At 41.1% G+C, this 24,623-nt stretch overlaps 1 protein-coding gene across 7 annotated transcripts in view; it reads left to right on the plus strand.

The window, feature by feature from the left end:
- Nucleotides 1-24,623, plus strand: part of SCAPER (S-phase cyclin A associated protein in the ER) — a 420,029-nt gene that overhangs the window by 217,050 nt on the left and 178,356 nt on the right. For all 7 annotated transcript variants that reach the window (XM_075006917.1, XM_075006920.1, XM_075006919.1 and 4 more), the window contains exon 23: nucleotides 3,574-3,700. In XM_075006917.1, the coding sequence (XP_074863018.1) occupies nucleotides 3,574-3,700 (127 nt within the window). The remainder of the gene's footprint in view (nucleotides 1-3,573; nucleotides 3,701-24,623) is intronic.

Here is a 24,623-nt window from a genome sequence, read left to right on the forward strand (position 1 = left end):
GGGAGGGTTAGTCAAGCCAGGCTTATAGCTATATGGCCAAGGCATAGGCAGGGCCAAGGCACTCAGCAAGCTGGCTCAACCAGTACCCCTCCCTTTCATTCCACAATGCTTTAAACCAGGGAGCCCTGTGTAATCAATGTCTTACACAGCTAAGGCGACTGCCCTGTCCCCCACAACAACCCAGAGCATTGGTGAGATCTCACAACTCCCGCATTAAGTGTCAGCTTAAATTGTGATTTTTACAACTACATGTTTACAATAGACCAAATCTCATGGCTTACTTGCTACCCATTAGGCTTAATTGAGCTTGACGCTGTACTCGTCAGGTAACTGCGATTTTGTGATCTCGAGATTAGTGCTCCCAAAATCGAGCTAATGATCTTTACAGTGAAGACATTCACATGGTAAAATCGAGGTGACTCAATTAAATTTGATTTTATCCAGTAGTGTAGATGCAGCCTGAGATAAGGAAAATGACCAACCCTGCAGAGATCCTGAATTCCTGATTACAGAAAGGATGGGGGTGGAACTGGGGAGACTCTCTCTCTTTGGGCATCTATCAAGGAAGATGATAGTTAAGAAAACTTATTTAAAAGTATAGAGGAAAAGCAGTAAAGGTAGATAAGTAATTACACTCACCATTTATACAGTCTCTTAATGATATGTAAAAATATCATTGTCAATTCCAAAAGAAATTATAAGCTTGCTGTTATATACCCAACCCCAATCTGTCTTTCAGAAAGGCCAGTCCCAAAACATCTGCAACCTTAGAATCTTTGAAAAATGCTGCGGAAATAAGTCTGAAGGAATCGATATGGTTCCAGTGCATAGATTGGGATGGGCAGCCAAAATACAGAAAACACTATTCAGAGCATACATTTAACTTAAAAGTGTTTGTTAACAAGTCACATCTTTTTGCTCAGTCTTTATATGAAAGTAAGAGTCAGTATGATCCAAAAAGAGAAGAAACATTCCTACCTCCAAAAGTGCAGTCTACTCGTAAATAAAGATCATTCCAGACAAAACAAATTAGTCTGAATCAGTTCCCACCTGGTCTGGGAGGAGGAAAAATAGCTGAGTAAAGAGTAAAATCTACTCTGGCCATAGGTAATGTTCCCATTTCTCAGTACTCCAGATTATTAACTTTTAATTAAAGCATTTATACAAATTCACAGTGATATTTAACAATATAACATTATGGGTATGTCTACACAAGCACACTACGTCAAAGTAGCCTATTTCGACATAAGAACATTGAAATAGGCTACTTCGACGCGTATCGTCTACACGTCCTCCAGGGCTGGTGCCGTCAACGTTCAATGTCGAAGTGGCAACGGAGAATGTCGAAAGGAGCCGTCCCGAAAGGAAATGCGGAGCATTCACACACACAAGTGTTCCCCGTCGAAATAAGGGGCCAGCAAAGCCCCAAGCAGCTCCCGGCCTGCACAGCACGAGATCCACAGAGCCAACAACCAGTTGCAGACCCTGTGCGCGCAGCATGGACCCCCAGCTGCAGCAGCAGCCAGAAGCCCTGGGCTAAAGGCTGCTGCACGTGGTGACCATAGAGCCCCGCAGGGGCTGGACAGAACGTCTCTCAACCCCTCAGCTGATGGCTGCCATGGAGGACCCCGCTATTTCGACGTAGCGGGACATGGATCATCTACACATGCCCTACTTCGACGTTGAACATCGAAGTAGGGCTCTATTCCCATCTTTGGATGCAAATAGCGATTTCAACGTCTCGCCACCTAACATCGATTTCAACATCGAAATAGCACATGGCGCATGTAGATGCGACATGTGCTATTTCAGTGTTGTGCCAGCTACTTTGAAGTAGCCGGCTAGTGTAGACGCACCCTGTGTGGACAAAAAAAAAAAAATTTTTGCATTGCCTGTTGCCCACAAAAAGGTCTTTCCAACTCAGAAGGGCAGCAAGGGAACTTGTCAGCAGAGGTGACAGTTTCAGTAAGACCTTTTTTGCTTTCCTCTAATTCGTGTTCTTGGCTTGCCTTGAGCAGAGTCTTAGGTGATGTTAAGTACTCTGTACACTGATAGTAACAGAGAGGTAGCCATGTTAGTCTGAACTCCAACAAAACAAAGCAGTAGAAATGTAGCACTTTAAACACTAACAAAATGATTTATTCGGTGATGAGCTTTCATGGGACAGGCCTACTTCATCAGATCAATTTCATTTCCAATACAGACTGACATATATAGGTACAAAGGACCAAAAATAAATAAATAAATAAATGCAATAAAAACTGCCAAATCAAATTGGCTGGAAGGAAGGGAGTGAGACGTGGGGGGATGTTAATTGTCCTGTCTGAGATAATTACAAGCATCAAAGAAAGGGAAGGAGTCCTTGTGATATGTGTGGTAGTTGAAGTCTCTGTTCATACCATATGTTAGTGTGTCAAATTTGAAAACCTTCTCCAAAGAATAAATGGACAAGGAGAAGACATCAAGAAACTCAATAGACGTAAGCCTGTCAGTGAACACTTCCGTGGAGTGGGCCATTCTGTTAAAGACTTAAGAATTTGTGTCCTGCAACACAGAGGATTAAGCAACAGATTAGATCGTGAGACTTCTGAGTTATAGTACATATTCAAATTCGACACACTAGCACGTGTTATGAACAGAGACACCAGCTACCTCACTCATTACAAAGACTGCATCCCTTCCTTTGAGGCTTGTAATTATCTCAGACAGGACAATTAACATCCCCCCACCTCTCACTCCCTTCTTTCTAGCCTATTTGATTTGGCAGTTTTTATTGCAATTTTTTTCTTTTTGGTCCTCTATACTTACATATGTCAGTCTGTACTGGAAATGGATTTGATGTGAAGAAATGGGTTTGCCCCATGAAGGCTCATCACCGAATAAATCATTTTGTTAGTCTTTGAAGTGCTACATTTCTGCTGCTCCGTACACTAATGTTTAGTCCACATATAGATGTAGGTAAAACACACACACTTTCTCATCAAGATCCTTTAAGATTTGCCATATAGAAAAATGAGGTTTTATCCATGAAATTCTCTTAGAGCAGGAATGGGCAATAATTTTTGCAGAGGGGCCATTGCCCGAACTGGGTCTATTGTCTCCCCCATTCCCTGCTCTGCACTTCTGGTTGAGTCATTTACCATCCGTGCTTCAGACTGGAGCAGCTCTGCTGCCCCCTCGCCCCCCCGATCCCTGCTCTGCAGAGATGGAGTACGGGGGAAGGGAATACCCTGACTTCAGTACCCTCCATCCCCTCCCCCTCTGCACAGCTAGCAGAATAAACCCCTGCTAGATCAATTACGCATATTCCCACCAGACATGCGAAATCGAACCCTGGAAAATGAACCCTGAGCAGGTGGATCTTCCAGCATAATGTAAACAAAGTCAACCTCTGTGGTACACATTTTAGATGCTGCAGCAATGTTAGTACTAATACTTGTATGCAGATATTTCTTAGTTGTTTTATTGAGGCTGCTATAGTCTCAGTAGTAATCTTTACAAGATCAAATTTTATTTGAATGTAAGTTTTTGTTTTTCTTTTAACTGATTTTTTTCTTTTGTTTAATGTTGAAGGCTGCAACGGTTAGCAAAGGACCTTCTAAAGCAATTCCAAGTGCAGGACAGTAGTTCGTTGGCAAACAACAAAGTTTCCGCTCTGGACAGGACTTTAGGAGAGATCTCTCGTATTCTGGAAAAAGAGGTATTATTTCCTCCCTAATTTGTAATTCATCCATGGTGTGCAGAATGTAGTGGGCATCAAGAAAGCATTAGATGTGTATGTACATGAATATTGGTGATATAAAAATTCATACTTCAGAATGTTGCATATGTAACAGAAGGGAATTCCACATGACTGACTGTGACATAATTGACCATTCTGGAGATTCTAGCTTCTTCTTTCCCCTGCTCCATCTGGTACTGACCATGGTCAGAGAGAGACTGTGAACATCTGATCTGTATGGTATTTCCTGTGTTCTGAGGTAGCTTTTTATGTGAGAAATTTAATTTTTTGCACTTCATAAAAAATACTCACAACTTTTTAATATAAAATAAGTTGTAGCTAATGAAAACATGACTTTATAGACAGACTGTAATTTTTTCTACTGCTTAAACACTTTTTTCTAATCAAGCCTCAGATGTAGAGAGTACATTTCTCTCCTTTTTTTTAATTTTGTGAAAATTCCCACCCTTTTTTAACAGATAAGCTGGGCCACCACTACACACTCTATGTAAATACAGTGATTTTCTCCAGCTATTAGATGAAGTTGAATATTGTTTTTCATTTTGGATAGCAACAGGATTACATAAGCTTCCTGTGGTTTATCAGTAACGTTAGACATTTGTATGATGTTAGCACAAGTAAACGAAGTTTAAACAGATGGATTTCACATGAATTTTTTTCCAATTGCCTTTTCTGCTACTTTAGAATACTGCCAGACGTAAGTATGGATTGAGCTGCAAGTCTTAATTACCTGAATAAGTAACTTTGTACCTGTCAAAATATAAATTGGTAGAAGTTAAAGAAGCAAAATTTTCTGTGACCTATATTGCAAAGTGTAATGTTATGTTATATTAAATGGTGAGAAATATTCCTTCATTTCAAGTTCGATCAGATTCCAGAAGTGCTCAGATAACAATATTTTAAGTCCTGTAGAAGTTCTCCACTCAGTTCTTGTGCACACCAGCCATGATGATTATGGCAGTCATATATAGACTAAGGAGAAACTGTGGTCTAAATTCGTAGGTATACCTAAAACAATGAGTTTAGTGGCACCTTAAAGACTAGCAGATTTCCTAAGGCATAAGCTTTCATGAGACACAACTCACTTCCTCAGATACTTGAAGTGGAAAAAAAAGGGATACAGAGATGGAAGTGTAACATAGTGCTAATTCAGTCAGGGTGGAAGTGGCTGTCCTTTAACAGTGACAAGAAGGTGAGAATACTTGATGGGGAAATTATTTATTGTAATTCCGTGTCTCTGTTGAAACTCTTTCTGATGGTGTCAAATTTGGGGCGGTGGGGGGTTTGCCTAAGAATGGCAACTTGCAAGTCAGTAACTATCTGTCCAGGGAGGTTAAAGTGCTCCCCCACTGGTTTGTGTATATTACCATTCTTGTTGTCTGACTGTGGCCATTTCTTCTTTTGTATAGAGACAGTCTAGCTTGTCCAATATACATGGCAAAGAGGCATTGTTGGCACATGATGGCATATATCACATTAGTAGATGTGCAGATGAATGAGCTTTTGCTGGTATTGCTGATGTGATTAAGTCTTTTGATAATGTCAGGAGGTTACATATGTGGACAGAGTTGGCAACTGGGTTTGTTGCAGGGTTTGATTTCTGGGTTACCTATTATGCTCAGAGTGCAACTGAAGGGCCTTCAAAATAGCCAGCCATGACTCTGGTTGTGTGAGCAGTTCTCTACTGGCTGTGACCCTAGCATTGGGTAGAGCAGTCTTGCGATGCTGTTTGAGGTATTTGAATTCTGCTGCTGGTGGGTTATTACTCCTTTTTAGTACCCTCTCCCCACCAAACTCCCCCAGCTTGCAATTCATTTAGCTAGGAAGATTCAGCATCTCTCTGGTTTATTTACACTACCAGACTTGCTCAGAAGGTTCCAAATAAATGAGAAAATCTACCATTGTAAATCTAAGGTGGCTTGTTCCTGTAACTTGTATGTATTACAAATAACCATGCTCCTTTGACAGTAAACTTTCAGATTCACTGGTGGACTTGTGTTTTTACTTTCTTAACACAGCAATTTGCAAACTCGCATCATTCAGATTAGAGCAATTAGTATCTTTAAAGTCTCTCGCTATTTTTTGTTGTTTTTTTAGCTCTTGCCCATTTTTGAGAAGCAGTTAATACAATTCTTACATTTCCATAAGAGTGGTTGCTCTTTATGTTTCCTTGCATATCATGTTGGAAGGTTAAAATGACATCATGCTACCTATATTGCATAGTATAGGGGCTCATGTTGCTCAGGAACAGACTGCTTGAGTAAACAGTACCAAGTGGTGATTTCAGCAAAATGGAAAACCAAAACATTTGTGTTACTGCTGTCAAAGTGAAACTGGTGAATAGTTTATATTGCTACTGATATTTGCAAGCTAAGAAGGCAATATTCCACGTCTTATTAGAAATGTTACAAAGAACTGATGTTTGAAGAGATCTGTTTAGTTTCCTTTTTTTCTTTGTACTTCAAGTAAAAATATTCTCGTGTTGAAAAAGTATATTCCACAGATAAATAATTGGACTGTATGTTCTTTTAAAGCTTGATCCAAAGTAGACTGAAGTCAGTAAGTGTCTTTAAATCGATACCAGTGCGCTTTTCATCAGGCACTTGGAAAAGATGGACCAGTTTTCCTCTTCCTTGCTTTTTGTGTAGTCCTTTACGCTTGTGCAAACTGAACACAGAGTAAAATAATATCAAATCAGCACTATGCACAGATGTAAATAAATGTAAAAAGTCCAAGGTAGTGAAGTGTCAGACATGATGTGCTTAGTTGTTTTTTTGGGGAGAAGTGAGGTTCCTCTTCTACTGGCATGCCTTTTATGTTTCTCCTGTGTTTTACTGAACTCTACGCGGGTGAATCTTGAGTAATTTCATTGTGTTCAGTGACAGTTTGAGGAATTCAGTGCCTCTCAAGGTCAGGCTGTTATTCAGTAAGTTCCAAACTGGACATCGTTAGTGCAATTAACAAAATTTCTTCTATTAACCTATGGTGTAAAGGGGAGAAAAAGAAATTTATTTGGATCAAATAAAAAAGAAATGATTGGATTGAATCAAAATAAGCTTCTGAGTTATGGATTATAGTTTGTTTATTATTCTAGTGTAATTTAATTATATAAAAGAAAAATTGAATTCTTATGATCTAAGAAGAAATTGTACACTTCTGATAAAAGGCAAGCAAGTATGTAATATATATCTGTGTTCTAGAGTGCTATAGTAGAACTAGTGCTTCATATATATTTACCGTCAGAGCATAGTTTATCTTTCCACTGTTAGCATTGGTGCCAATCAGATAATGAAGTAGTAGCTATAGTTGTTTTCAAGAAATATTACAAACATATGCTTTGAGTGATGTTTTGAAAATGAGGCCATTGCTCAAGTCAAAATTTGTTTTTTCTATATTTCACTTTTATCATGAGTAAGGATCTACACTGTAATTATGGAACTTTCTCATGCTACTGTTAATGTTGCTATGTTACAATAACTTAAATAATAACAAAAATCAAAGTAAACATGCATGTATTTTCCTCTAGTCAGAGTGTCAAACAGATTGATTGTGAGTCATTTTACTACAATTAATATCGTACGGCAATTATGTGTTTCTTATTTTACACAACTACTTATGTTAGTTCTACAGCATGAAACTGATTTGAGGAAACCAGCAAGTATTATTCAGTGGCTGATGATTAAATTATTTCTACCAGCTGAATAGGTAGAGAGACAATGTTTATAATACAGTAGGATTCTGCTTTCTTACATGTGCATATACTGTTCATATGAGTAATGTTCATAAATGATGATTTCCTATGTGAAATCCATTAATATCCCACAACTTTGTATAGGTATGTGGGCAAATAGAAAGTTTAGGTGGGAGGAGAAAATCACACACAGCAATATAAACCCAACAATATAAAATGGGGAGCATTTCTCATGCTGTATTGGGAAAAGTTGCAATTTTAGGTTCAAATCATGACCCCGCTTGGTAATAGAAAGCAGTAAGGGCTAGATCCTTTGCAACACTCAGCACTCTTAGGTGTCTAGAAAACCCATGAGACTCACAAAGCTTGAGTTAGATACTGAGGCTTCTGGTACACTGAATAGATGGAGATAGCGCCTAAGAATGGGATTCACAAAAGATGGCACCCTGAGTGGTTACCCAGCTAAGAGAGCCGATGGTGGGAAGAGTGGATAGAGTTTTGACTCTTCTACCTCTCTCTCTAGTCGACAGCATAGTATAAGCCAAGACAGTTTATTCCCTCCCTAGATTTAACAGGGAAACCAGGACAGTGATTAACCCCTCCTGGGCCATTGCAGAGGCAGCAGAATGTGCTGTCCCTCGCTCTGAGCAGACCATGTAGTTGGTAGTCCAGAGGTGGGCCATAAGCAACCTGCAGACTGGAAGTGGTTTGCCAGGGCTCCTCCTGGTGGGCTGTCAGATGCTTTATTTACCTGTGCATCCACAGGTACCTCTGCTTGCCTCTCCTTTTGGCCATGATTCGTTGTTCACAGCAACCAGGAGCTGCGGGAAGCAGTGTGTAGAGCTGTCCTTACCTATATGCAGAATACACAGCTGAGCAGGGCACCTGCAGATTTGAGGGCACTACTGGGTCTTAATGTCCACCCAGCCACACACCTCTTTCTATCCCTGTTCTGTGGCTCTGCTTCCTCCAGAGAGTATCTAGTTCATTTAAAAGTGAAAAAGCCTACCAGAGCTATTAGAATAAGCTGCAAAAGAGGCATTCAAGTGGAAATGAAGCCATTTGACGACCCATCAGTTTCTGAATTTATGGTGTTAGTCACAAGAATCTTACCTTAAATTTTGTTTTAAAAATATTTCATTAGTGTGTTGCTGAAGATTATAAAAATCTCTCTCCCTCCCCCCCACCCTCCGGCTGCCATTGGGCATGGGGGACACCAGTTTACACCCCATAAATCCTAGAGGTGGCTTTGGCAGCATGGCCCGGGCTACCGCTTCCCACAGCTTCCAATGGCCAAGAACAGCAAACTGTGGTTAACAGGAGCTGTGAGCAGCTATACCTGCAGATACAAAGGTAAATAAAGTGTCTGTCAGCCCACCAAGGACTTGTCCCAGGGAACCACATCTGGCCCATGGGGCACTAATTGTCCATCCCTGGGTTAGCCCCAAATGAGACTCATGCTAAGCGCACATCCCAAAGAAACTATTAACAAAGTGTTAGAGTAAAGACACAATGATCATATATACTACTATTTTAAAAATAAATCATGTGTGTGATAACATATTCTATGACTTTTCTCCTAGACTATTATCTTAAAAGTTGAACTATTTTGTATGAAGTACAAGTACAGTTCTAGTAAATACAATCATAATACATTGGCTATTAATCATTTGCACCACCAAACCTGACAATGAAATAAATGGTAATAATTTGAAGAGTACAAAGAAAATGTAATGTAAATATAGGCTATGGAATTTATCATATTTTGTTCAGAATGTTTTGTGAAATGCTACTTAATGTATGTACCATACAGCATACAGATGTTAAGAGAACGCTTGAGCACTATTAATGGGTTCTGCACAAAAGAGAAGATTTCAATGGATTCCATAATTCTTATTATTAAAAAAAGGGTACTTAAACTACTTAAAATAATTAGTAGCAGAGATAAAGCCGTGCTAGTCTCTATATTATCAAAACAAAAAAGCAGTAAAATAACACTTTAAAGACTAACAAAATAATTTATTAGGTGAGCTTTCGTGGACAGACCCACTTCTTCAGACCATAGCCATACCAGAACAGACTCAATATTTAAAGCACAGAGAACCAAAAACAGTAATCAAGGTTGACAAATCAGAAAAGAATTATCAAGATGAGCATATCGGGGTGTGGCGGGGGGAGTGCAACAAAGCCTGCTGCCAGCTTTGTCCACATATCTCCTCTGGAGATGCCATTACTGGACCTAACCAGGTTAGTCACAGAATCACGGGCACATTCTCACATTCCTCAACTAACATCATATATGCCATCTTGTGCCAACAATGCCCAGATGCTTTGTATATTGGACAGACTTCAAACTCTCTCAGACAAAGAGTTAATGGGCACAAAATAGACATCAAAACACTCCTGATTCACAAACTGGTTAGTCTACATTTTAATGGAGTGGGCCATTCTGTTAATGACTTAAGAGTTGGCGTCTTATTGAAGGAGAATTTTCACTCTGCTTTGGAAAGCGAGACTGCTGAACTCTCTTTCATATTCAAATTTGACATATTAACACGTGGTTTGAACCGGGATGCAAATTTTCTGGGACATTATAGGGGCTCTTTTGCATACTTGGCTTAATCTAATTCTTGACACCCCTACCCCCATTCCCTGCCCCTCTGCTCTCTGATTTGCTCACCTTGATAATTTTTTTCTGATTTGTCAACCTTGATTACTGTTTTTGGTTCTCTATGCCTTAAATATTGAGTCTGTTCTGGTATGGCTATGGTCTGAAGAAGTGGGTCTGTCCCACAAAAGTTTAAAGTACTACTTTACTGCTTTTTTGTTTTGAAAATAAATAGTGTGTTCCATTGTATGTATGCCAGCATCACTGAAATATTTGTGAGCATGTCATTGTTCTAACGGTATAAACAGTCATCGTACGAAAAGATCACTTACTCAGAGCTTGCATATCTTTTTTCAGATGTAATCATCCAGATACTCTGTGTGTGTGTGCATGAGTATTTGTTCATTCTGACTTATTATTCCTTTTGCCCTCGGTGATTGTGGTGGTTGTTGTTGTTAATATTATTACTCAGTCTTTAGATATATTTTCGTTGGCAGTTTAAAGAAAGGAACAGTTTTGATTTTGACTGATGGTTTTTATAACTGTAGAAAATGTAAGGTATAAAAACTTTAAACTGTGGAGAAAATGGGAAGTTTCACACCCCAGATCTTTAGTAAATATTTTCTTTGTGCACAGCGAAGAGCATAGACTAGAGCAACCTTATGTATTCCATCCAAACACTTCTGAATTTATTGCAGTCAGACTTGCTAAACTCCCTCTTACAATACCTCATTGCTGCTGCTTTTTTTAATATATGCCAGAATATTATGTATACTTAGCCTTAGTAATTAAGAGTAGCTGGGAAGTGATGCATTTAAAAGTCCATGAGAATAAATCAGCAGTGTTGAGATTTGGACCCTACATAATAAATTTTAGACAACTGTTGGGACATTTGGATCCCATCTACCCTACCGGCAATAGAAACTTCAGATGGCTAAGAAGTGAATTCCAAAAACTAATGACTAATTCAATTTCTGTAAATGCGCGATGTTTATAAGTTATTGATTCTGCTGCTCTCTGGCAGCAGCTTTCTCTCTGCTGTTGCTGGAATTGGAGAGAGCGCACATCCAGCAGCGTCATCGTGATGCTGATTTTTTCAGAGTGGGGAACCAGCTGCCAGCTACATGTTTTTGCTGTAGCAGAGCCTGATGGCAATATGCCAGCTCCTGCAAATCTTGTTATTAAAACAATCCTTTAAAATTATACAAATATACCAGATTGCAGGATATTTGCTGCCTCATTGGATTGGTCGACATACGGAGACTTTCAGCAGTCAAGACACTGGTTGAAATTGGGCACCGTGTCAGTAGTAGCTGTTAGAATGCTGCTCAGTGGCCTTTGTACAGAAGTTAATGGAGCTAGTACTGTTTTACCCATATACACAAAAGCCACAGCTGGCCATAATTGCCCCCCATAGAGATAAACACTATAAAATAAAAACAGGTATTTCTCTTGCATTTGTAGGCAGTACCAAGCCAACCAATTTAGGGCATTGAATGAGGAGAACTATTATGACAGTGTGAAAATTTCTTTTAATATGAGAGGACTGTTGCACTGCAGCCACCAGCTGGTTTCTGATGAGTAGAAGTTTCAGGTCCAATGGCATGAGCTCCATGATGACTGGGAGTCTCTTGTCTGTTGCAGCCTTACCCACCTTCACAGACCATAGTAGCATTACCTTTGCTATCCTCCATCTGTTGTGCAATTGAGGACTTTTAGGATTGTTCTTCATCTGGAACCCCTTTCCCACCCTTGATCTTGCTGCCATGGGTGACCCTGCTGGGAGTATGAGACTCCCTACAGTATTGCTCTTGGGTTCATTGGAACACACAAACCCACTCACCATGACAAGGTGGTGATCCAGAGAGTGAGTATGGATAATAGAGGCCATCAGGAATTCCTGCAGAGGATGACTAGTAGCCTGGCTTGGAAGGTGGTGGAGGAGGTTGATCCCGTGGTGGACATCTTGACCTCAGAGGCCCCTTCTAGGGTGGCATTGACATTCATAAAAAAACAGTATCATCCACCATGAAGTCCCTGTTGCAGACTCCAGCCTCCATCTCTCCCAAGGGTTAGGGGTTAGCCACTCTCAGGGGGCTGTGAATATATGTTTACTCACCCACAGCCAAGCACTTTGGTGGTAGATGCAGTCAAAGCTAAGGAGCAACGAGGGTCTATCCTGAAATCAAAGGAGGCTAAGGAGATGGACCTGCTAGGCAGGAAGGTGTATTCCCCAGGCAGTCTACAGTTGACGATTGCCAAAAGGAAGCACTTCTTAGCTGTTATAAGTATAATACATGGGCTGCCTTGGGAAAATTTCAGGAGCTGCTGCCCTCCAAGTCCCACACTGAATTTGGGGCCCTTATGGAGCAGGGCAAAGTGATCTCCTGCACCAAATTTCAGGCCACATTAGAGGCTGCTGACTTGGAGGCATGAACAGCAGCGACAGGAATCGTGATTCTTCACTCTTCATGCCTCCAGGTTTATGGGATACTCTGTGAAGGACCAGCAGATAATTCAGGACCTGCCCTTTGATGGTTCAGGGCTGTTTGGAGACCAAACTGACTCCAGGCTTCATAGCCTTAATGATACCAGAGACTTGCTGAAGTTCTGGGGCCTCCATGCTCCAGCCACCCAAAGAAAGCATTTTAAGACTCCTTCACTTCTGTGCTCTTAGCCTCTCTAGCAGAGGCGGGCCTTTTCTCTCAGGGTCAATCGCCAAAACTGAACCCCAAGTGCCTCTAGTAATAATAATAACCAGGGGCAGTCCTCACAGTGACATCATGGTTTACTTTTATTTGGACGACTGGCTAATAAAGAGGTTCTTCAAGTTTGTGGTGCAGCAAGAGGTGTCCTTTGTGTATTGGACCTTTCAGCACTTAGGCCTGATCCTCAATATGGAAAAATCTACTTTGGTGCCCGTGCAATCAGTAGACTTCATTGGAGCCCATCTGGACTCAATTGCGGCCAAGGCACCTCTGTCCAGCGAGAGATTCCTCAGTATGTTCGATCTGATCCTCAGCCTCTTGCACTTCCCAACCACCACAATGAGAATGTGCTTCTGGCTCCTGGGACACATGGTAGCTTGTACTTACATGGCACAGCTCACTGGGTTCCTCATGAGCCCCCTGTCAGTGCTTTCCTTAAGGGTTCATCTGGCTGCAATTTTTGGCTTTCCACCCAGGCACAGAAGGCGGGATGGTTTTTGGAAATCAGCTGGTGACCCACTTTCTAAATGGCGTGGACAGACTCTACCTGCAAGTACAGGACTCAGTCCTGCAATAGGACTTTTACTTTATCCTTTGCCAGCTAATGGCCCTGCCCTTTGACCCCTTGATACATGCTGCCTCCTTTATATGTCTATAAAGGTAGCCATCCTGATAGTCATTACTTCAGCCAGGCAGGTCTCTGAGCTTTAGGTTCTGACCTCCATATGCTGTTTTCTTTAAGGATGAGATTCAGCTGCAGCCACATCTAGCCATCCTTCCCAAGGTAGTTTCCCAGTTTCACTTGGGCCAGGACATATGCTTGCCAGTGTTCTACCCAAAACTTCACATGTGTCAGAGAGAAGTTCCTGCATACCCTAGATGTTCACACGACCCTGGCTTTTTACCTGGAATGAACAAAGTCCTTTACAAAATCTGCAGAGTATTTAAGATGGTGGTAGAGAAGATGAGATGTCTTCCCATTACCTCTCAAAGAATTTCTTCTTGGATTGCTACCTGTATTTCTACTTGTTGTGATTTAGCCAAAATTCCAGTGCCTCCAATATGTGCTCACTCCACTCAAGCACTGGCTTCCTCTGTGGTATTCCTGGTTCATGTCCCTATCCAGGACATTTGTAAAGCAGCCACCTGGTCCTCATTACATGATCAATGAACTCTGGACCCCTCCATCTGATAGCTGCTTGGAAGTTACCCAAATGGAACCAACATGAGCAAGCACTTGAAGAAAAAAGGTTGTTCTGTTGTTCTTTGAGAGGTGTTGCCCATGTCAATTCCAAGACCTGCATGGCTCCCCTCTGTCGGAGTAGTTCCAACAAGAAAGAATTGAATGGGGAGAGGTTCAGCTGTGGTATACAAACCCCACGTAACTCAGATTTCATGCGAGTTGAGGCGGATGGGAACCAGGCAGCCATCTGGTCCTTGTTACTCCTGGGCTTGCAGGAGCCAGGAAACTGACTAGCCCACCAGGACTGGCCAGTTTCCTGGCTTCCATCTCCCTGCCACTGGTGGGACCTGGGAAACTGAGCAGCACATGGCACAAGGCTGCTGCTTGGTTCCCATCTCACCACCCTTAACTTTGTAAGCCTGGCACCACTTCTCCCTGGCTTTCCCTAGTGGTGGTAGCTGCCTGCTTGCCTGGCTTCCCCCAGCTGGGGAAGACTGATGGGTAGACAGCCACAGAGCAGCTTTGAATTGTGCTTAACTCACGCATATTTCTTCTGCTGGCTCCCAATGCTCCTCTATCCTTCCTCCAACTCAGATAATGGCTTCAATACTGGTCATGTTCAGCTCTTCCAGGATGCTGATGTTTGTGCGCCTATCCTCCCAAGAGATATGTAGGCAGTGTTGATGATACTGTTCAAGTGCCTTAAAATGGCGCATGCCCAAGACCATCCCCAGGGGAGAATGGTAATCCATGAGAGAGTGGCACAATTTGAGAGGTACTGCTGCAGTGCAGACAAGGAGAGGCAGAGAAGAAGAAGGAGAGGTGCAGGGCAGTTCTTGATGCTCTAATAGCTATCATAACCTGCCCCTTCTGTGATAAGTTCTGCAGCTCCAGTATCAGGGTGATCAGCCATCAATAGGCTCACAAACAGGAGTGTGGCATGACGACATCCTACTCATTGCCCAGTGACCATCAAGAAACAAGAGAGATATGCACTGTTATTTCAGCACCACTCTAGGGGTGTCCAAAGCTAACCTGTGGATGCTCCTGGGGAAAAAACTTTCTGATGACTGTGCATGCAGTACTTCCACACCTAACTGGAATGGACATGAGCAATACATCTCGAAGAACAAGTTACAAAAAAGTAAGTAACTTTTTTCTCTCTTCTCTGTGTATTTCCACAATTTTCTACCAATTTTATTCAGCAAACTGTCTTGCAGCCTCTTTCACAAACAGATTTGGGATAAAAATCTAGATCTTCAATTATAAATTAGAAAAGAGAGGGAAAGAACCAACTCTAGTGCATTCAACAATGTGCAGAACTAGAAACTGGAAAAATAAAATGAGCAATTCAACTTTATGTAAAATTGTAAGTGTTATCCATCTACCTTTCAGGAACTGCTATATTCTAAGAAACCAGGCCCCCTCTCAGTTAGTACTGCACCTTCTTCAATATCCATTCATTCACTCCCCAGTCCCTTCAGTATACACTGATGCTTGGAATTACTTTCCAACCACTACTATCCCTCTCTCCAGTCAACAATATCTCCTCATGCTCCCCTTCCCTTCTAGCGCCTAGGCAGTTCTATAACTATTGTTTTTTTGTTTGTTTTTTTCTTAATGAGCCCAGTAAGACCCTTGATATTCAAGTCATTTCACCTTTAACTTTTTAGAAGAGTGTACTTTCTTAGGTTGAAATTAGAGCTGACTGTTTATAGTATTAAAAAATTAAAACATGTTGTTATGCAGCTATCTCCAAGTGAATGGAAGTTTGAAAAATGAAAGAAATCTTCAAACATTTGCTAGGGGTTTTCTCCTCTGAACAATTTTTTTCATAGCCAAAATTCAGGCATTAGACTTGATTTTTAAAGTCCTAATTAGCCTGAATCCTGCCTGCCAGAGAGATTGCATCTCTTCCTGTGCAACAGAGCTGTATATAAGATCAGCAAAAATCCTTGAACTGGAGCCGATTTTGGAGGAGGCTGTGGCAGAACATTCATAAAGAGTGCCCCTGGACTTCCGAATTCACTCCTTAACTTATTCTGAAACAGCAAAAATGTGTCTGACATTTCAGGGCATGTTGCAGAGTCTCTCTTTTTTTGAACAGGCCTTTTGTGGAAGGTTGATTATGTATGATGTGTGGATTTTGTGGAGGAATATAAGTGAGGGGAAGATTTTGTTATGCAATGTCGTGGTGGTGGTTCGTGTATTTTGTGGGTGGCAGGGTGGTTCGCTTTTTTGGTTTTTGTCTGTTTTTGCTGAATAATTGTGTCTGGGGATGCTGTTCTCTTTTTATTGTTCTGTTAATGATGGCCTGGTGCCTAGGACTATAGGCTTTTTTATATTATTTAAATCAAAATAAAGTAATAAGCATAAATGCTCTTCCACAGAATCCCATGTCCTGTTACAGTTTCCTGCTGTCTCTGTGCAATATGGTTCAAGAGATTTTCCAGCTAGAGAATACACGTATGTGCTCTGCCACCAACTCTTAGGGCATATCTTCACTATTGGGAAAATTGACGGTACCACGGTCGATCATCCAGAGTTCGATTTAGCACACCTGGTAGAGATGCGCTAAATCAAATTCACAAGGTGTACCTGTCGGTGCCAGTACATGCCGCTCCTGCGGTGGAGGTGGCGCAGAAGTTTGAATTTAAGGTAAGTCGACACCAGCGTCGTAATTAACATAGCTGGAGTTGCATACCTTAATTCAACCTCACCCTTTAGTGTAGATCTGTCATTAGAAGAATATCACTTGTGAGAGACTGTTTCATTTGTGTAGTCATATCTGTAGTCGGAGAGCAAAACTAAATGTCTTACTTTGCTGCACAGCATGCAGACTTCAGGCCAGATGTTGCCCATTTTAATCAACACATAGCACAAATTATATCTTCTTTTTAAGGACATATTTATCTGCATAGTAAAGATTGATTGACTATGATACACAAACATTTTTAAATCACCCCCTTTCTTCTAGTATTTTGCTGTTTACTTTGAGCTGCTTACCAAGTTAGGAGCTATCTTGAAACAATTTGTGCCATGTTCTCAGTTTCAAATTTTCAAACAATCACAGTTGAATCATTGTCTTGCAAGTAGGAAAGATCCCACAATATTCCAGTGGCTTTGTCAGGTGTATAGTACTATGTAGCCTCTGATTGTTTCATAAATAATAGTAATAATAATCAGTAATTATGTTATTGCGTACACCCTTTTATCATTAGGAGTTTCCTAAAACTATTTTAAAAGACACATGAAGTACAAATAAACATTAATTATTAACTCTGCCTAATATTTCGTTGCTACTAGACTTTACAGTGGGGTAAAGGAAAGATAAATTTGGTGGAATTAATAGAATGGCCTCATTTTTTTCTTTTTCCTTGCATTACTCTGCCACCAGTGAAGTCTCATTATTTCTGAGTGTCCTAATCAATAGGGTCATGAAAGATTGATTTTGGTAGCTGTCAGTGTGTTTATGACACCAATCATATATAGTCATTTATAGAAATAGGCTGTAATTCTCCTGTTAACTTGTGAGTCAAGAAATCAGCAGACACATCTTGCATGTTAGTGGGTGGTGAAAAGAATCTTGATGGTGTCCATCATTGACTGAGAGGAGGAGTCTGACACTGTTAATTGAATTTCCCCAGGGAGCATAAATATATACCACAATGGAGGGGGAGGAGTGAGGGAGTGGGAACCACACAAGCTGTCTGTGTGAGCTGCTTACATTGATTTACCTCTGCTAATGGCCTGGGTTGGATAAAAAATTGCCCTAAGGGAGGACAGAGTTCACTACAATAGCTCCTTGCTACTTACTAAAAGTCTTACAGACTTACAAGTAGTGACATAAAAAATAGGAAAATAAAATAGTCCTCACAAAGCACTTTAAAAGCATAGTATAAACAATTTTCATGCTGAATGTTTGTTCTACTAGTAGTTCATACTGACTGAAAGAAATATATATTCAGGGGCGTCAGTGCTATATTCCAACATTAGTATTCAAACAGGTAGCTTCTTAAATGCTTTTTCTTCACTTTAAAAAGCAACGATGGGGGCAAAAATATTCTTATATGATTTCACCACGGAAATAAGGCTTTTTAAAACCAATTAAATAAAAATGGCAGGTGCTGTTATTTTAGGTAATACGTAAAATGCACAACTCTTTCCTGATTTTTCTAACATTCTGGAGAATGTCTGGACATAATTATACCATTTATTTTCCCCTTCTTTATTAACTTCCATCACATCTTAAACCATGTCCATTACAATTTTTATAAACCACTAGTTGGTAAAGACATTCACTAAAGTTAAAATAGATATATATCACTCAATTATAGTATGAAGTGGATCTGTTTACACAAAAACAGTGAGACTTTTGTAGCCTTTTAACTTTGTAAACCTTTATGATGCAGAACATTTGGACAGACTGAAAGGTACATTAAATTTACATGAAATCACACTACTCTACTAAAAATGTAGGTATGTTTGTGTGTCTTATGTATGCTTTCTCCAGCTCTGACATTTCAGCCCAAAATCTCATCAGTGAAAAACATAGAAGAGTAAAGTTACCCGTCACCACATAACCAAACTGTAAAACTCAGACCACATAAACCGTAGTGTTCTCAGAAGTCACTTCACAGTTTTTATTTATAGTCTCATCCTGACTCGCAGAAACTCTGAGAAGGAATTACATATAGTAATCAGTGTCTGTCTCTCTCTCACCTTCACAAGTTCTTAAAAACTATATCAAGCTTAAATCTCCTCCTATCATGGGCCCCCTACAATCACTGGTTTTGTGGATGCTGAAGAATAAGTTCCAAAACCTGCTGAATGTCACTAAGCTGGGGCAAGTCCAAGTTCATCAGCCCCCTGCACTCCCCATCCAGAGTGAGGAATACAGCAAACTGGACTTTCACCTCACTCCCAGCCAGCAATGTTCCCATATGAATTGAGGGGGAGGGAACTTTGCCCCACTCCCTGACCTCCCTTAAAGGGCACCTAACTGACTGGGGGCTCAGTGCTGAGGCAGTCCCAAGTGGGGAGCAGGGCACCCCCAGCCAGTCCCTTTTACTTGCTGGTGATTCTGTCTCTTTTCAGTGTGGTTTTATGACAAGCAATCCCATTTCAGGCACATCCTGTTTTCCTGGCACAACCGAACTCAAACCTTGCTTTAACTTAACTTAAGAGGAAGCTGTATACCAATTTGATGGTTCTAGCTCTTGCCTTTTAGGAAGAGCTCTTAAACATACAGATGGACAAAATCTCTCAAATGCATTACCTACAGCCCAGACTAGCCATTCAGATACCTGAAGGGGGGTTACAAAGAGGTTGGAGAGAGGCTGTTTTCAGTGGTGACAGATGGCAGCACAAGGATCAATGGTCTCAAGTTGAAGTGGAGGAGGTCTGGGTTGGATATTAGGAAAAATTATTTCACTAGGAAAGTGGTGAAACTTTGGAATGGATTACCTAGGGAGGTGGTGGAATCTCGATCCCAAGAGGTTTTTAAGTCCCGGCTTCACAAAGCCCTGACATGGATGATATAGTTGGGATTGGATCTGAAGACCTCTCGTGTTCTCTACCACCCCTATGATCATCTGACTTCTGACAGCTTGTCATCTTAACGTCCCTTCAAAGTCTGTTGTGGAAGCAAACTTTACGTACTTATGTGCAGTGTGTACTCAGCAAGCTTTATGTACTTTCTTCTTAATTCTACTGTTTTGAGTGGAAGGGGCTGGTGCAAAAAGATGTGCTTTGAGTTATTGCTCATGTCAGTTCCAAATAGGGGTGAGTGCCACATACACAGTAATCATCATTGGAAGGTTTTTCCACTAGCGGTACCCATCTGGTCAGCCATGGAGCCCTCTGGAATGGCAGCGTTATAATGCTGTATATAGCCACTGCCGACCCTCCCCCAACTCAGATCCTTCTTACCACCAGTGACTATCATTGGAGCTTTCTTTCTCTTGCCCTAGGCAAGCATTTTCCCTAACTTAATTGTTCTTGTAAATTGTTGTCATTAGGTCGATCAGTGTTAGATTGCTTTCTTTTTCTTTTAGTTAGGGAAGAGTAGTCCCTTCCTCCCCAAATCCTGTGCGCCAGGGCATGTATCAGTCCCAGGGCTTCAATTTTTGTGCTTCTTGCCAGAAGTCTATACCCATGAGAGACTCTTAAGAGTCTTGTCATAAGTGCTTGGGAGAAGCACATCAAACAGACAAGTGCAAGATCAGTAGGGGCTTCCAGCCTCGTGCAAGGAAGGAGAGGAACTTCAGACTTAAACTCCTCCTTATGGAATTGGCTCTGCACCCTCAACTGGTGCAACCAGGTCTGGCTCCAAAACCATCTTTTTTGGTTCACAGTGCACCATCCTCAGTGTGGGACAGCACATCACTGATGGAAGACTCAGGCTCCAAGACACTCCAGCACGGAAGAGCCAAATAGGAGACCTAACACATTTGACGAAGCCAGAGCCTTTATTGAAATGATTGCTTAATGCGCTCAATGGAGCATCTTTCTGCGGCAGACAGATCCTCCTTCTGTGGGGACCCCAGCATAACAGAGGGGCAAGCCCACCATGCTTCAGCAGTGGTTCCCCTTACCTTGGCACCAGTTCCCCCAGGACTCCTTCTCCATGGCACCACCCTTCCCAGTACTATTCCCCTTCACTCCAGTCCTCCAGACCATCCAGAACAGTGCCCTTGTAGTCCTCAAGGTTGAACTTAACATCCAATTCAGAACCAGATTCCTGTGTATCTAGGGGAAGCTGGCACTTTTTAAGGCACTCTTACCAGCATCTGCTACATCAGCCCCTGATAATGACCTGAGGTACCCAATGGCAAACCCCAAGTCTGTGGCCTTCTTGGTTGTTCTGGGCTTACTACCAAGCCTGAAGACCCTGTTCCAATCGATATCTTGGACAGGGAGGCCAAGGACAGGAGAGGCTTTCTATCATCCACTGTGTTCCTGCCACATGTTCCCATTCAGGTCATCTGCCAGGTGACAACATGGTCTTGGATCTGTTACATTTACATCTCACTACACCACTGTCAGCTCATCAAAGACCATGCCATATTTGGGAGCTCAGAGCTCCAGTCTGCAACTCAGGGATCTCTGACCCCATATCAGGTAATTGTTTGGGAATCACCTACGTGGAATCAACATGAGCAATCATGCGAAGAAGGAGAAACAATTATCTACCTCTTGTAACTGTTGTTCTTCAAGATGAGTTGCTCATGTTCATTCCAAGACTCACGTACTGCCGTAGTCTTCCAGCAAGAAGGCACTGAATGTGGGGGGAGGGTCAGCAGCAAACTATATAGAGCACCATAACTGTGCCACTCCAAAGTGCCCCTCTTCGACCCCATGGCTGACCAAGCGAGTACTACTGAGGAAAATCTTTCCAACACCTGTGCATGCAGTTCACAAACCTACTTGGAATCGTCATGAGCAACACATCCTGAAGAACAAGTTACAAGAGGTAGGAAACCAGTTTTTTTCCATGTAGACAAATTTAACTACAGGTTGAACCTCTCTAGTCCAGCACACTTGGGACCTGACCGGTGTCAAATGAAAGAATTTGCCAAACCATGAGAGGTCAGTATTGTCTAGCAGCATTACCAACACTTCCATTCTTATTGGGCTCTTAAAAGACATTTTAGGGGTAAATTAGAGCTGAATAACGGCACAGAACACTGAGAGCCAGGACTGGTGTCTGGAAACAAATGTTATGGGACCACAGAAAATTTGGCCACATCCATGATAAGTGGACATCTGGCTAACTAAACTCATCCTGGACTATGGATGTTACCATATGAGAAGTTCAATCAGTACTGATTTAGAAAACAATTATAATTAAATCAGTGTAGCTCCCTACTATGGTTGCAGTTTTACATCACAGAGGAAAAGTGCTTATATAGCCAGAGCTGGCACTAGGGATAAGCAGACTCAGCAACTGCTTAGGGCCACAAGCAACTCAAGTGATGCCTCTGTTCACTTTTTATTATGTGTTGGGGGGTGGGGGAGGCAGGATATTCCTGCTTAGGGCCCCCAGTGGGCTAGCACTGCCTCTCTACAGCATCTAAGAACAATTTATTCACTACATTATCAGAAATAGGCTGTACCAGTAAAGGCACTTTATAGCACAATAGCGCCATCCACATAGGGAAGCATTTAACTAGATCTGTTTCTAAATCAGTGTAGTTAAATCTGCATAGTACGTTCTTGTGAAAGGACTTTTGTGATCCTTCCTATCCGCCGCACAGTACTGAAGTGTACCCCCCACCCCTCCCTGCCCCATAGAGTAATCATGGGCAGGTTTTGATGCAACATAGGCATTTCTCATCTTGCTTGACATGAGCTGGGTTGTACATTTGTTTCTGAGTAATTATTTACAAGAATACTGAATTGCATAAGAGAGTTCCCCCATTCCACAAAAAGCAGTCGTATAAGGCAAAGTGGCCAACAAGCAGCTCAGGTAAAATTTCATTAAAAGAAGTTGGCCTCAGTTCCAGTAATGTTGAGTATGCGGAGCTCTAGTTGAAAGCACCTAAAACTTAAATCGTGGCACATTTGTAAATCTTACCTGGAGGGTGCTGTTTTCAGTTGAAATCAAGAACAGTTAAATGTCTCGGGAGAGAACATAACTCCAGTATGAGAATACTTTACATGCAAATTCAAAATATGTTTGTCTTCCAGTTGGTTTTTTTGTGTCACAATTTAATAGAAATGCTGGATGTAGAAATTCCAGTGCCTTAAGGGTAATTAAGGCAATATTCTGATCCATGAGACACATTACTGTAACATATTAGGGAAAACAACGTAATGTGCCACATATATTGTAAGCATTGATTTTTTTTCCCTACTGCCTTGGACACATTTTCTTAGTATATGTTTGTACACTGCCTTGCACTATGGGGCCTTGATGTCAGTTGACATTTCTAGGGATTACCAAAATACTACTAATAAATAATAAGTATACATTTAGTTCCATACTAAACTTGATATTAAAATTTAAGAATGGTGTAACCATTTAACCCACACTTATTTTGTCTTTGTGCATCATTAATAAGAACTGCACAAACTGCAACAAAAGATTAGTTACGGGTTGAACCTCTCTAATCCACACTTCTCTCATCCAGCAACATCCATAATCCGGCATGATTTTAGTTAGCTGGACAACCACTTATCATGAGTGTGGCCAAATTTCCCCTTGATCCCATAAAGTTGGTTTCCAGCCACCAGTCCTGGCTCTCAGTGTTCTGTGCTGTTATTTAGCTCTAATTTACCCCTTAATATCTTCTAAGAGCCCAGTAAGCAGTGGAAGTGTTGGTAATGTGCTAGACAATATTGACCTTCTGTGGTCCTGGCAAATTCTCTCATCCAAAACCAGTCAGGTCCCAAGGGTATCAGATGAGAGGTTCAACCTATATCTATTTTTCAATGACCTTCGTAAACTGAAGAAAAAGATTTTGTACAGTACTATTTCATGCTTTTCTCAATTTCAGAGAAGAAAAAATATTCCCCTAGCAAGTTTCATCTTTTACACTACCACATTGATGCACATTTATGACCTCTAAGAAAGACTCCCCCAGTGGTGACTAATGGTTTATTTAGTGTCAAACAACATTTTTGTTTTCTTGATTTTTAGATTAATTTGCAGCTCATTGCTCCACAGTCACAATGTCAGTTATTTACATTCTGGTAAAATGTTTGTCATAACTTTCAAATACAGGGGGACTATATACAGACAGTGTTTATCACATTGCAGAGACTGTCAGAGACAGCATCAGATCAAGTATTTACATTATAATCTACAAACTGTCAGACCTTTTGTGCATAGTGACCAGTTGCCACTGTGATGATTAATAGAACAATTTTTCATGGGTACACCAAGTTGTCTGCTTATATGTTTCACTGAAAATGTGTTGTCTCTTGACATGGACCTGGCCACAGAGATGACAAGATACGAAAGCAACAGTGTAAAATTAAAAGCCAACAAGATACTTATTTATCAAATTAGTATGTGGCAAAAGTAAGGTACAGAACAAAACTAGCATTAATGGAGTTAATCATTTTAGTATATGTCAGACTTTAAACCATTTGTGGGGCTTAAAATTAATGTTTTTAAAGAGCTTGAAGAGGCAAATTTTATATACTATAACTGTTATAAAAATAGAAGAGGGTATTGCTGGGAATTGGTCACAATTGCTACTCACAACTGCTACTCACAACAAAAAAAATCTTCTAAAGCTGTGATAAACATCTACCCAGGAGTTTCTGGAGGACTGTTGAGATGGCAAGGAACTCCTGTGGCAACTCTTCTAACACCTCTCTCCCAGCCCCAATACACCGTTTCAGAGGGTGCAACCAGAGGGATGTGACTCTGGTGATCCGCACCTACCAAACGGAAGTTGGGACCTGGCTCTGCTAGAAACAGCTAGGCCTGGTTTTGGGACAAGGGATTGTTTTTATTTGTGTTTTGCTTTGTTTTTAAATCTTTTGTTTGTCCACTAGAGGACAGTACTAGCAGAAACACTGCCCAAGTATTGTACTTTGAATCCTTAAAAGTGATAGAATTGCTCTCAAAGCTGAAATTGTATCTTCAAAGGGGAAAATACACACGCCTCATTAACATTGATTTTGATAATTTTAAATACGTTATTTTGTTTTTAAAATTAAACCTAAGGATACATTTA

Source organism: Carettochelys insculpta, chromosome 12, assembly GCF_033958435.1.
Source record: "Carettochelys insculpta isolate YL-2023 chromosome 12, ASM3395843v1, whole genome shotgun sequence".
NCBI classification, from domain to species: domain Eukaryota; kingdom Metazoa; phylum Chordata; order Testudines; family Carettochelyidae; genus Carettochelys; species Carettochelys insculpta.